Genomic DNA, 13,871 nt, shown 5'->3' with positions numbered 1-13,871 from the left:
TCGCGAGCCCAGTGCCAAGGGAAAGGGGTCGGGGATGATGCGGCGGTAGCAGGACTTGAGGTCCTGGGGGACTTGGGGACGATGAGGACCACAGGACCTTGGCTGAAAGCCATTCTCGCGGAGCCCTCCTGCAGCACCTGGTTCCCTCCCGCCGGCCTGGGAGTCCCCACTTTCCCAACAGTTCTCACCCCGCTGGGCTTCCCGCGCCCCCACAACAGAGGCCAAAGGCTCTTCAGCACTTTTATTAAAAACTAGCAACGCAGAGAGTGCTCAGGGTATCCCTGGGCAGTTCTAGAGCTGTGGGACTGGGGCAGTTCCGGGCGCGCACTTCCTAGCCCAGGGGTGGGGGATGGAGGTCGAGGTTTTCGGGGCCCCGGACCCCGCAGATCACTTGCCCACCGAGTCGAATATGATGCGATTCTGCTCTGCGCGCTCCCGCTGGCTCTGCGTCCGCGCCAGCTCCAGCAGGGTCCTCAGCAGGTGGAAGGTGAGGTCAATGGACAGCGGAGGGTCGTCCCGTCGCGGCCGCTCGCCCGCGGTCCCAGATACCCATCGGCGGGGCCCCGCGCGGCGCGGGAAACGCTCCGCCAGCAGCAAGAGGAGCGCGCGGGCCCCGCTGCTCTGGTTTCGCACCCCGGGAATCCAGCGCAGACTCGGGTCCTGGACCCCGGCCTCCGTCACCTCTGGGCTCCACTGGCTGCTCCCCGAGCGCAGCTGTGCCAACAGCAGCAGCGCCGCCAGCAGCGCCGCGCGTTCCGCCTGCCTCATGGTGCCACCGGCCCTGGATACACAGGGGCAGCGCAGGGTGAGGTGCGCCTGGGACAGTCGCAAGTGGCGCCACCCTCCTTCCGGTGCACGTCCAGTGCTCTCGCCGGGCCCCTGCGGCTGCCTCCCGGTGCCCACAGCCTTCCCTCCAGCCCCAGCCGCTGCCCAGTCCTGTGCCACCCTTTTCTCCCTCCCTCCCTCTTGGCGGGTCTCGGTGGGTGAGCTGAGCGCAGCAGGGTCCTGGTGCTAAGGAATCTCGGGCGGACGCTCCGAGTCACTCACGGGTTGCCGGAGAGCGTCTGCACGGTGCAGGACGGAGCTCCAGTCTCGTCCCTCGGGGCGGGCTGAGGGCGCCTTGGGGAACTGGGGTCTGTCCTGGGACCGCCGCCAGCCTTTTATAGTGCCAGGACAGCTCCGACTGACGTCAGCGAGGAACATGCACTGACTGTAGAGCAATGACGGCCGCAGCTTCCACTCCAGCCAGTTGCGAGACCCCGAGGGGCACGCCACAGGACACGAGACTTCGCGTCTTTGGGGCTAGCGCTGGAAGCAACACCAGACTCAAGGGGGCGTGAGGCTGGCTGGAGTGTAAAGATTGCTCTGGGAGCCACGAAAGTCCTTCACCCGCTTAGAACAGCCAGCAGTGACTGGAGGGCCGGTCCCCGGACTAGACTAGTCCAGATCTCCAGTCTTCTCTGGTACACGAAAGGGAGGCTGAACCGCGGGGCTGTCCGTGGTGCTGACCCTGTCCTCTGCCTCTAGAAGGGGCCAGAGACATTGGGAGAATGCCGTGCTGCTCAGACCCAGTCTCTTGCCCCAGCTATGCGTTCTGTAAACTGAGACGATCAGGAACACACGGCTGGCACTCAGCTGCCCCTTGGTACTCCCCAAGAGGCAGCTGAGGCAGCCTGAGTCTGCCAGGATTCTTGACCTTATTCCAGCTCCAGGATCTAAACTCTAGAGCTGTCTGACTGAGGCACCCTAAAAAGAGGGTCTCTGGCCTCAGGGTGCTTTCAGACCACAAAAGGCTGGTCCATCTGTTTCTGAGTTTGTCCCAAAGTGGTAGTTTAGACAAGTTAACACTTTCCTGGGAATCAGAGAAGCAGCATTTTTATATCTTTGATCTCCAGGTTAAGATCACTGGGTAGGAAATAAGGAAACATGGCATCTTAGTTCATTCGAGATGCTCTAAAAAAAAAAAAAAGCATAAACTGGGTGACTAATAAACAACAGACATTTATTTCTTACAGTTCTGGAGGCTGAGAAGTCCAAGATCATGGCACAGGTAGGTTCAGTGTCTGGTGAGGACCTGCTTTCTGGTTCATAGATGGCACCTACTTGCTGTGTCCAAACATAGCCTCTTTTATAAGGGTATTAATCCCATGAGGGCTCTGCCCTCATGCCCTAATCACCTCCCAAAGGCCGACCTCCTAATACCATCACCTTGGGCATTAGCTTTTCACCATATGAATTTGGGGGGTATTCAAACATTCACTCTTTAGCACTTGGGTTCAAGTTTCTACTCTGCCACTAAGTCATGATGTGGACAAGTCACTTCGCTTCTATGGACCTCAATGTCCTCATCTGTAAAGGAAGATTGGGCTTGGTGGTCTCTAGGCTTCTTTCCAGCTCTAGAAATTTTGACTCTCCAATAGGTTTCTGTTAGTCTTACTCATTGCCTCTGCAGGTTCCAGATTACATACTTAATAACATATTTATGGAGGCATGATATAAAGAGTTTGAGGGAGCCCCCAAAGAACTGGAGTTACACTAGGGCTGGGAAGGGTTAGAGAAACAGATGTGTCTACGAAAAGTGGGGATGGGTGGCATTTGCCAGGATATGAGTGTAAACTAAAGTTGACAAGATCATCTGGTTCAACAAATATTTATGGATGTGATGGGTTATAAGACCATTATAAAGGTTTTACTGATTTCAAAAGGAATCAGTTTACATTTTGGAGTGAAATGGGCCACTTCATGGTGTTAACCCCATTAAGTTCTGACTAGCAAATGGACCCTGTGAAAACTGATGTGCCCACTTTGAGGAGGTTGTCTGACCATTCCTGAGCCAATCAGCATCACTGCAAGGCGGAAACAACGGAGAGAGGCAGGCTTAGAGCTGATGTGCCTTCCAGGACAGGTAGGAGTTCCAGATAACAGCAACACACTGGACAACAGCCAACCTAAGGAACAGGAATGGCATCATGAAGAAAAGGAAGAATGAGGAGCAAGGGGGAAGAGATGGGAAGTGCAGTGAAAAAGGAGGGATTATCTCTGAGAATGTCCATATTTAGGTCTCTCTCCTTCAGCCCCCTATGGAAAGATGCATGGCTCAGACCAGAGGACAACCAGCTTAGGTTCTGGTAGTGTCCCAGAGCACTGTCATCTGGACAAGAGCCTCAAAGTTAACTACCTCAGCAGCCATCTTGCTATGCATGGCTCTGCTATCCATACCCCTGTCCAGGCTCCTTCTAAACACACAAATCTGTCTGTCTTGTACCAGTTGAGGAGCTCTCATCTTCCAAAAATGTACTATCTGCCATCTGCCATACAAAATAGAACTTCCTTTTCTTTTTTAACTTTACCTTCCTTTAGTTTCAAAGAGTGTTGCAAGGACCCTAATGTTTAAGACTTGGTTCATAAGTCTATATTCCTTTTAGCAATGCTATTCATGTAAATTTTGACCACATTCCCCTTACAGAGTTTCATATTTTTCCCTGTTCTCAAAGCGCCCCTCACCTCCAATAATTTTAACTACTCATCTTGAGTTCCACTATATTTTTTATTGTGGTTTCAGCAACTACCTTTATTATTAGGGTAAAATGCTACTTTGCAGTACAGTAACCCGACCAGGTTCCTACTTGGTTCTTTGGGCTACCTTTCTATCTAATCCAGGCTGCAGCACCCCAGGAACTGTCCCCGAAGCAAAGGTAGAGAGCTCAGGTGGGATGGAGACCAGGGGTGTGGAGCAGGACCCTCCCTAGGAAGATGAAGAAGGGCAATGGGCAGACACCCTGGGACAGGCTCTGTAATGATAAGAGGTTCTGAATAAAATGCTAGAGAGTCTGAGGAGCTCTGAACAGGGCAGAGTGTTCTGGAGGGTCTAAAGTAGTTCAAGGTTGGGGGCTGGCCCCATGGCCAAGTGGTTAAGTTCATGTGCTCTGCTTCAGCGGCCCAGGGTTTCGCTAGTTTGGACCCTGGGTGTGGACATGGCACCGCTCATCAGGCCATAGTGAGGTGGCATCCCACATGCCACAACTAGAAGGACCCACAACTAAAAATATACAACTATGTACTGGGGGACTTTGGGGAGAACAAGGAAAAATAAAATCTTTAAAGTAGTTCTAGGTTGAAATGAGAATCACTTCATCTACAACTGTTCATAATATAGATCTTCCTTGAAGGGTAGGGTAGGGATCTGTCATACCTGTAATGAAGGGGGACCAGGTAGAAGTTGGCTAACTGCACAGCAGGCCAGAGCTACAAGAGAGAGAATGTAAATGTTGGGGAGCTGCCTCCATCACCTGACCCCCAGACTCACTGCCTTGTCTGGTCTTACTCCAACTTCTGTAGACAAGAACAAATTGAACAACCGAGTGAGCGCTTTCCTGAGTATGTGCCCACACTGGGAACAAGAGAGCAATCCCAACTGAGGGACTTCTATGTCAGGAGGACCCCAATCCCTGGGCACATCTGGATTCAAGGAAGCAGGAAAACAGGCAGTTGAGGTGTCAGCTCTTACATAGTAGTTGGTGATGAGGGCATCAGGATAATCCTAAGGAGACAGAGAAGGAACAAGTTAACACTTGCATTTCCAAGCATCTCTCACCTCCCAGTCTAAATATCACACATAGACTTCTGTTCGAAGGACGTATTTCTGCATCACACCCCCTCAGCTCTTCCCCTCCAGAGCCTGGGATCTAGCTGCACTTCACCTTTCTCATTCCACAAACCCTGCCTCATTCCCGACCTGCCAGTCTGCCAGCCAGAGATCTTCCCCACACTGTCCAGCTCACCCGCTGGAGTTTGGCCCAATTATCCTGGGCTGACAATCCATTGACTGCTCCTACCAGTGGGAGGAAACAGCCTAGAAAACACGGGGCAAAGCCCCCCTAGGGAAGAGAAATGAAAGTGCTGTGAGTAGCTGACCCCCAACACACCCCCAACACACCCCCAACACAGCTCACCCTTCCCAACTCCCTTTTCCTTCTGCTCACCTGATCCAACAGCATCTTCTTTAGTGCATCCACTTTGGTGGTACCAGGGATGAGCCGGTCCAAAACCCTGTACCAGCCTCCTACTACAGGGCCCTGAAAGTAAAGCCCAGAGAGGGGAGCAGGGATGTAGCGAGGGGAGCTTTTATATCACAAAGTTTCTCCTTGAGTATTAGAAGCCAAATCCCAGGGGAAACAGAAACTCAAGGTTGGCTCAGATATGAGAGAGGCCAGGGGAAACAAAACAGAACTAAGACCACTGTCCAATCCACTGGCAGCCCTGCTGTGGGCAGAACTTACCACAAAGCCACAGCCCAGAGAGAACATGGTCAGAGTCCGGCTAGTCTGGTGTTCCCACAGACCTCTCCTCTCCACCAGTTGCTGTGAGATAACATCACCTAGACCCATCAGAGACCCTGTGAAAGGCATATGGGTGTTGTCAGGACACCTCCTGGGGATAGGCTGCCACTCCAAGGAGGGAGGTAAGTCCCCAAATGAGGCTCTGGCACTCTGAGCCCAAGGGCTTAATTCTGGGGCAAATGGCTAGTCCCTTCCTGTTGCCTCAAGGATGGTGATACCTCTCCAAGGAGGGTGATATCTCATATGCATCCTGTTGGAAACTGAGATGGGCAGCCTTGAGCAGGCCAGGGCCTAAGAACTCTGTATTGAGCAACAAAGGGAAGTCAGAGTCAGAAACTGCAGATAGAGCAAAAAGAATCTAAGGTATCAAGAGCTGAGAACCATGGACTGTTAGAATTGGAAAGGCCTTCCAGACAATTCCATCCAAACCCCTTATTTTAGAGATATGGAAATGAAGGTCTGGGACCTCACATAACCAGTAAGTGGCAGAGCCAAGGCAAGAACCAGGTGGCTTGACTTCCTAGACAGTGTTCTTTCCAGGACACCACACGATGAATAGATCATGTATAGAATGGTAAGGAACCCTGGGTTTTTTCCCCCAGTGCAAGGTAAGACCCTGACCGATGCCCTTCACCTTGGTTTTGGGGAGCTCTATTTGTGGAGAACAGCAAGAATAACTTTTTCTAAAACATGAGTGCTCAAATGGTCCCAGCAGGAAGATGACTGGTTTAGCTGGTAAGAGTCCCCACGAGGAAGAGTCCTGGTCACTTCTTAGCACAATCAGGTAAACCCAGACTTCCCCATTCACAACCTCAGATTGAGCTGGCAATAGGTATTATAGCCACTTCTCCCCCAGGCCTTTACATCCACTTCTCTTCCCCTCACTTGCACAGACACCCAGCTCCAAGCAGCACTAGTCAGATACCCACACCCACAAACCAAGACAGAAATCACCACTATTTACAGACCCCCTGTCAGTTATGGTGGCGTGATGGTTTCTAGCAAACATACATTTATAGGGCCACTTGGGAGTGACCATGTGATCTCCAGCTCGCCTGCCCATCTCACTGAGTAATGAGAGCCCCCCTCCAGCCCCATAACCACCACTGTCCTTGTGCCCTCAATTAGCACTGGGCAAACACATCCTTCAACCCCATTCCTTGGCCTGGCTGGCTCTGACGTCCGTGCTGGCTGCACACTCACTGCTCTTCCCCCGCACTCTCTGCACAGTCCTGCCCCTGAGCAGCCTCGTCAGAGGAAGCTGGGTAAGGCTGACAGCTAGGGCTGGGGCTGGAGCTGGGGCACCCATAGGTGACCTAGGCTGCTGGCACTCCCAGCCATGAAGCAGCTCTGGGACCCTCAGCACACCTGTTAAGGCAACCCTGCTTCCTCTCTCCCTCAAACTCCCAAAGTGGTGGAAGCTTTTCCCAGAACATGCCTACACACGACCTCCCAGAGGGCAAGGACAGAATCTTAGACATCGTTGTTCTCTTATCCCCTGCCACACCTAAAAGAGCCCTGGGCAGGTGCTCAGAAAATATACCAAGGAAATATGTCAAATGTATCACTCCAAACAACAGGACTGCTCTGAAAAGTCTAGCCCGAAGGACTGAAGGTCAGGCTCAAGGTGTGAGGACCAGTGGTACTGAGGGCTTGCTCCCCACTCATGCAGCCAGGACTTAACTCCCTCTCCCCCTCTGACAACTTGGGGTCACCAGCTGCACTACGGGGAGGAGGGAGCTGCTGTGGCCACGCATAAATGGCAGAGTGACCCTGAGAAGGCCCGGGCAGGGTGGAATAAAAAGGTGGTCACTTCTTAAATGAAGGGACTAACAGTTGAACATTCTGCTTTGGCAAGATGTTTACAGTTTACAAAGGGTTCCCACACATTTAATCATCACAAAAGGTCTGGGAGGTAAGGGGTCACACATCCACTTAATGTCTCTGAGAGATGAGGTGACGGTAAGGAGTGGAGTTGGGACCTGAACCCAGGCCTTCTCCCAGGGAGGAACAGGTCAGGGAATTCCCAGGACAGACTGAGACTTGGGCTCAGGGGCCAGAGGGCGCCAAGAGGCTCCTACAGCTGCTACTGGCAGGGGGTTCCTGCCCAAACAAGGTCCCAAAGGCCCACATATCAAAGACACTTCCTGGACTAATGCTCTTCCTCCCTCTTTTACTGCTCAGAATGTGACCACCTCTGGGGAGGGCAAGCAGCAATATTCCTGGGAAGGAAGGAGTCACAAAGAGAGGTATGTGTTTTCACTCTTCATGGTTTGCCAACAGTCACACAAGCTAAAGGCAGACCAGAAATGAAAACCAAAGTCCCTGACTTCTAGCCCCATAGTCCTGGCAGCCTGCAGCCTTTGAGAAAGATGGCTCCCAGGCCCCCAAACCACGCCCATCAAGCCTGAGGGACCACCAAGTGAAAGGGTAGCCACAGGAGTCAGAAGGTGGTGTGTAGCTCTGTAGCCCCTGCTAGTTCTGTCCATTTCTGACAGACCAGTGCCCAGAGGTTCCTCCTCTGCCTGCAGATCATCAGGCCTCCTGGCCTGCAGCAACTCCAGGGTGGTCTCCGGCTTTGGTCAAAGCATAGAGCAAGGCCTGCATTTCCAGTCCAAGTGATTGTTTGAACAGGAAGGGCTGCCATTCAGATTCTTCATTCCATCTTCCCCAACCCCAGGGCCCAAGCAGACCCAAACACCCCAGGCTCTGGGAATCCTTCTGCACATATTAGGTTGATCTGGATCTTCCGGTGCTCTGGCTCCCCTTTCCTTGGGCTTGTTTCCAGAGGGTTGAGGCTGGAGGCCTGCAGAGTCATAATGCCCCAGCCCCGATGAGGCAGGGCAAGGGGCTGCCGGGTAGTGGTGCCCCAATGCCAGGCTGGGCACAGAGCCCAGCGGGCAGATGCTGGCATGGGTGTGACATCATACCCCTGGGTAGGTGCCAATTCTCATGCCATCACTCGCCACCAGATCCAGCAGAGTAGCGGGGTGGGGGAAAGCCTGCCTTTGAGCACAGATCTATTTGGGACCACTCCCTGCCCACTAGTGAAAAAGCCCCAACTTCATACCCTTTTCTTAAGCACAGGTCAGGGCAAATTCCCTATTTCCTCTATTTTGTTCCTCTTCTGGCTTTTGTGCATGGAGTTTTAAATGCATGAAAATAAAGTGTTAATGGAAGATGAGAAGGCAGAGGGGCAGGAAGTTGGAATGAGAAGCAGGGAGTCCTTGAGTGTAGGAGGCCTGGGTCAGCAGGTATAGGAACTGGCATGGGGCCAGTGGTGCTGTCAACACATTCCTCCCCAAAAGTCTCCAATAACTAAATAGCTGCCTGGGGCAGGGGCTTGGTCTGCCAGAGCCCCGAGGGAGCTGAAGTCCAGCAGTGAGAGGGGAGAGTGCATCCTCTTGGATTGGTCTGAATGCTCTCTCCATACCTGGCCTGAACCCGTCCTACAGCTAGAAATTGAGACAAACTGGAAGGTTCTGCAGCTTGTGAGGTATCTAAGCCCAGACAAGCTGGGGCTACACTTAGCATTCTGAGGCCCCAGGAGTCTCAAGTACAGGGCAGTACATTGGGAAGTGCCCCAGGTTCTAATGCTAGCTCCACTACTGACCATGTGAGACCTCAGTGCATGTCACTCCCCCCTCTTGCCTCAGTTTTCTTCTCTGTAGTATTAGTGGCTGGACTGGATGGTCTCTAATGCCTACTGAGCTCTCACTTCCTGGCTCAATTCAGATTCCAGGGAAACTAGTGTCTGCAGAAGCTCAGCTGCTCCCACAGCAGGACCAGGTGGCCTAAGATGGATGGAGCTGGGCCCTGGGCCCACTGGAGACCGGAAGGGTCCTCAAGAAAGAACAGGATAAGGCTGACTCAGACTCTGCAGAACACACAGCAGGCTGCCCTCCCCCTGATTCCGGCTTGGCCAAAACTGGGTGTGTCAGATACTTCTTTTGAACCATTTCAGATTTTCTTGATTCACTTCTCTTTTACTCCAGCCACTAGTGCAGTTCGATCTGATAGATTCCTTGCCTTAGGCCCATGCTATACCTGGGGCTGCGCTGTTGATGCTTTACCTGGGGACTATGCATGTGCAAACTGGTAGCACACAAGCATTAACATCCCATGTGATGAACCTTTGACCAATATGGAATGGGCGCTGGTGGGTAAAAGTTTCTCCTTTTCTCCAGAAAAGACTATTCACCCATAGAGTCCTAAAAGGCATTTCAAAGAGCTTCTCTGTCAGTTTTAAGGGATTGAGTGGCCAGGTGCCCTAAGCAGTGTCCAATTTGATGATGCATCCTTATATCAGCTCTCCCTCTTCCCCCCATGGGATCGCTTCCTACTCCCTTACAAAGTACCTGCATAGAAGCTTCAGGCTCTGCTTTTCGGAGAACCAAGGCTAAGACAGTTATCCATGTTCAGATTTATGGCAGGTGGAACAAAGCCAACCCAAACACCACTATAAAAAGAATAGATTGTTGTGCCTGGGTTGCCAACACTCATACAAAGAGCCAATCCCTAGTGCCTTTTAAATTTATTCAGTATTTTTTGATTTCTAAAGCTTTTCACAGAGATAATCCCTACACTGACTGTGAGATCATATAACTAAACTCAAGTTCTAAATGAGGAAAACTGAGGCTCAAAGACATTTATTGACTTGTTCTGGTTCACACAGCTAAGTGCCATGGCTCTGAGATCCAAATCTTGATCTTCTAACCCCAAGTCTGAAATCTCTATTCTATTTTCCAGTGTGATCCCATGGGACCTTAGGAACTACTGTTCTGGGAGTCTAAAAACAGCTCAGTAAGCTAAACTTACCTCTTCCCTTTATTTGTAGTTTGATCCAAATACACTGAGCAGCAGGAAAGGAAAAGCCTGAAAGGTCTGGAAAAGTCTGAGGAAACTGCTACCTAGAGGTATCTTCAGGGCTGAGCTGAAATGTTGGCACAGCCTCAGGAAGACTGGGGGTGTGGAGCCACAAGGCTCGAGCAGTGACAGACCAGCACCCCAGTTCAGCCACACGTCTGCACTTGGGCCCCTTGGAGCTCTAGCTCCTGCTCATGTCAGCTGCAGATCCCTTGGGAGGGAAACACAAGGACTATCCTTCCCTCCCTATTCTTGATGGCCATGATGGGGAACCTTCCTTCCGGGAGTTAGGGGTCCTGAGGGAATTTGAGGCTGGGCAAAGGGCCCAGCGTGTCAGTTCCCATCACAGCCACACAGTCCAGCATGAGTCACCACACACGCAGCCAGGTGAGTCATGCAGGCTGACGGACACTCTGAGGACAGGACATGGGGTGGTTGGGCATAGGAGGCTAGAGAGGGGCCCAGGGAGGGGCAAAGGAGTCCATCCCTTGGCCAGTCACCTAGTGAAGTTTCTAGTGCTGATGTGGAGCTATTCCAGTAACAGGATCTCTGTTCCATCCTGGCTTCCATAGCCCCCCATCCCTTTCAAGAGTCTTGCTGTCAGAAGCCCATGGTCTTCATTAAAATTCTGTTCTCTTCCTCCAAACTAGGCAAGACCCCATCTTAACCTGATCACTCTTGTACTGCCTTGATAGTCATATCCTTCTAATCCTTCCCCCTATAAAACTTATTTATCTTTGTACCATCTGCTCTTACATTAGCTAATCTGCAAAAAGAAGATAGTAACAAATGCAGGTAAGTCACTGGGTTACCTTTGTGAGGTTGCTACTCAATCACTGGATTTGGAGTAAAAAAAAATTAGTATTAGTATACTGTATTAGTATTTAGTATTATGTAATTAGTATTTAATATTATGTAATTAGTACTTGATTAGTATATTGTTTGGGGATACATACATAGGTAGTAAAACTATTAAGCAAAGCAAAAGAATGATACAAACAAAACTCAAGAAAGTGATTATCTCTTGGGGCATATGAATTAGGGAGAGGCACTCAAGGGGTCTCAAAGCTGGGTACTGATACAGGAATATTGTTTTGATACTATTCAAACAGTGCACGTCTTAATTGTTCTTTTGTATGTTAAGATATATTTCAAGATAAAAAAATACTAAGGAAAATAAACTGGTGTAAGAGTCCTGATTCCAGCACTTATTAGGGTGTGATTTAATGTGGACTCAAGTAATCTTAGCTCGCAGACCTTTGTGGGGACCCTGTAAGATAATGTATTTGAAAGTGTTTTGCACACTGTAAAATCTTAGAGGAGTGTTTGTTACTGTTAGTTTTCTAAATTAAGGCCTTCTGGGGCAATGCCTTTCTTCTTAAGGAATGACTCCTCAGCTTTTTTTTTTTTTTTTAAGATTGGCACCTGAGCTAACAACTGTTGCCAATCTTTTTTTTGGCTGCTTTTTCTCCCCAAATCCCCCCAGTTCATAGTTATATGTTTTAGTTGTGGATCCTTCTAGTTGTGGCATGTGGGATACTGCCTCAGCATGGCCTGAGGAGTGGTGCCACGTCTGCGCCAGGATCCAAACCTGTGAAACCCTGGGCCGCCACAGCGGAGTGCGAGAACTGAACCACTCAGCCACTGGGCCGGCCCCTGATTTTATTTTTTTCAGGTTTTTAATTTTTCCTTCTTCTCCCCAAAGCCCCCTGGTACATAGTTGTATATATTTTTAGTTGTGGGTCCTTCTAGTTATGGCATGTGGGACGCCACCTCAGCATGGCGGATGAGCGGTGCCAGGTCTGCGCCCAGGATCCAAACTTGTGAAACCCTGGGCCACAGAAGCAGAGGGCGCGAACTTAACCATTCAGCCATGGGGCCGGCCCCCTCCTCAGCTTTTTGAGGACTTTCAGATCCTAGTTCACAGCTAGGCCAATTATGCATACCCTTTTCCTTAAGAACAGCCTTGGGGAGCCACCCTCCAAAACAGACTGGGGACAGCTTGGGATGACAGAGACCAAACCTTCGAGGGAGATGAACAGAAGAAAAAAAATGAGAGGTGCGGTGGGGTGAGCTTCTGCCTCCCAAATCAGCCTGCTCTGGTCCCACTCAGGTCCCAGAACACTCACCAGCTGTCAGGACCTGTACTTTCCACGGGTGAGCAGTCAGGGCCCGCTGGTATGCCCGCCAGAGTGCCATGCTTCCTGTCAATCCAAGAGGAGAGGGGTCACCCCCACTGCCCCTCCCCATAATCAGAGACGCTTGACTTTCCCTTGTGCCCACTCCCTCTCCCCACTTCCAATATGTCCTAAGGGGGCAGAGGCCTCAGGAGGGATGCTTCCTGGACAGCTTCCTGTCACTGGAGTCGCCTTAGACAATCAGGGGAGAGAGGAAGGCTGTGGGCGGCTATGGAATCCCGGTGGCAGCCACCTGCCACCCCACCCCCAGCCCGAAGCAGGGCCACCTGGGGTCCTCTGACCCGACCAAGGCACTCAAGAGGACAGGTTTGCTCTGGCTTTCACCCAGAGCCTGGTCGGTCCCCGGATTCACATTCTTAGTAGGAACAGCCCGCATCTTTCCTGAGTCCAACTCTACACGAGAAATAGAGCCTGGAACGGCCACAGGCACTGTGGGCGCTCGTGGCGCAGTGCACTTTGAGCCGGTGACTGCGGAACGCCGGCTACTCACCTGGGCACGAGCTCAGCCCCTCCCGCGAGACCTGAGCAGTCACAGACTTCCGCCACAAGCCCCGCCCCATCCGCCCGGCTGGCTAAGAGGCTTTCCTCTGCGCCCGGGACAGGAGTGGGAGTGGACTGAGCAACTAACGCCAGTGGAGAGCGGCTCAACTCGGTCTGTGAGCGAGCCCTTTTCCAAGTGGACTGCACCGGGTAGTTGTATGCGGCTCGCCTTCCATATTTCCTTCCACCTGGGTCGGACCTTTGCCTCCGCCTCCCCTGCCCTCCCCGATGTCCGAGCCTCTCAACCTGGGTGGACCCTTACTGTTCCCTCGTCGCGGAGCTGGCCAGGGTCCTGACGTCCTTCTGTCAGGAATCGGTTTGGCGACTATAAGTGATAGATTAAGTGCGCGCATGTGCTGTTTTTTGTCCCTAGGTCTTCACTAGCCTCAATTGTGAGCTCCTGAATGGGTGGCACTGGGTCTTGTTCATATTTGTCTTCCTCAAACCAACTAATTCAGTGCTTTGTCCACAATAGCCTTTAGAAATGTTGCATGACTCCTCCGTGGAAAGCTAGGGATTATAGAACCTCAGGTTTAGGTACTGGTTTCATAACTAGCGGGCTATGCAGCCTTGGTCATCACTAGACTTAAGGTTCCTCATCTGTGAAACGGAGGAGTTAGGCTATGTGTTTTTCAAACTGAGCCCCTCAGTTTTAAGGGTTTATGAGATGTTGGAGGGTGGGTATCACTACAGGTTCTTTACCTCAACTTTAAATATATATACTTATAAATATATATATGTGTATATATATACACATATATACACACACACACTTTGAGTGAGCCACTTTTAAACAAAGGGGCTCACAACAAAGTGTTTAAAAACCAGCAGATTAGGGGATTTCTTAATCCCTTTCCAGCTCTAATAGCCTAAAATTTTGTGAATATAGTACAACATCCTTTCTAGGATGATAGAAACTCCAAGATCC

General features: G+C 51.1%; 2 protein-coding genes across 2 annotated transcripts; both read right to left on the bottom strand.

Annotated features, from left to right (window-relative positions):
* Positions 1-387: 387 nt before the first annotated feature.
* On the bottom strand, positions 388-768 carry UCN (urocortin). Its single transcript, XM_046661851.1, has one exon. The coding sequence runs from the start codon at positions 766-768 to the stop codon at positions 388-390; it is 381 nt and encodes a 126-aa protein (XP_046517807.1).
* On the bottom strand, positions 765-12,940 carry MPV17 (mitochondrial inner membrane protein MPV17). The gene is made up of 8 exons (XM_046662691.1): positions 12,894-12,940; positions 12,335-12,409; positions 5,280-5,395; positions 4,983-5,075; positions 4,782-4,877; positions 4,508-4,540; positions 4,193-4,245; positions 765-2,948 (listed from the first exon to the last, which is right to left on the bottom strand). Exons 2-8 carry the CDS (start codon positions 12,402-12,404, stop codon positions 2,879-2,881), a joined length of 531 nt encoding a protein of 176 aa, XP_046518647.1. The 5' UTR covers positions 12,405-12,409; positions 12,894-12,940; the 3' UTR covers positions 765-2,878.
* Between the last annotated feature and the right edge of the window lie 931 nt (positions 12,941-13,871).

Source organism: Equus quagga, chromosome 5 (assembly GCF_021613505.1).
Source record: "Equus quagga isolate Etosha38 chromosome 5, UCLA_HA_Equagga_1.0, whole genome shotgun sequence".
NCBI lineage: Eukaryota > Metazoa > Chordata > Mammalia > Perissodactyla > Equidae > Equus > Equus quagga.
Note: the sequence above shows the minus strand (reverse complement) of the source record. Positions and strands in the feature narration are given on the sequence as shown.

What these genes read in the sequence shown, in the direction of transcription:
- UCN (XM_046661851.1), bottom strand. Translation starts at nt 768, where the DNA reads ATGAGGCAGGCGGAACGCGCGGCGCTGCTGGCGGCGCTGCTGCTGTTG.
- MPV17 (XM_046662691.1), bottom strand. Translation starts at nt 12,404, where the DNA reads ATGGCACTCTGGCGGGCATACCAGCGGGCCCTGACTGCTCACCCGTGG. An exon ending in AGAAGATGCTGTTGGATCAG is followed by an intron (nt 4,878 to 4,982) that starts GTGAGCAGAAGG and finishes TCTCTTCCCTAG; the next exon opens with GGGGGCTTTGCCCCGTGTTT. An exon ending in CTGGTCCCCCTTCATTACAG is followed by an intron (nt 2,949 to 4,192) that starts GTATGACAGATC and finishes CCTGTTCCTTAG; the next exon opens with GTTGGCTGTTGTCCAGTGTG.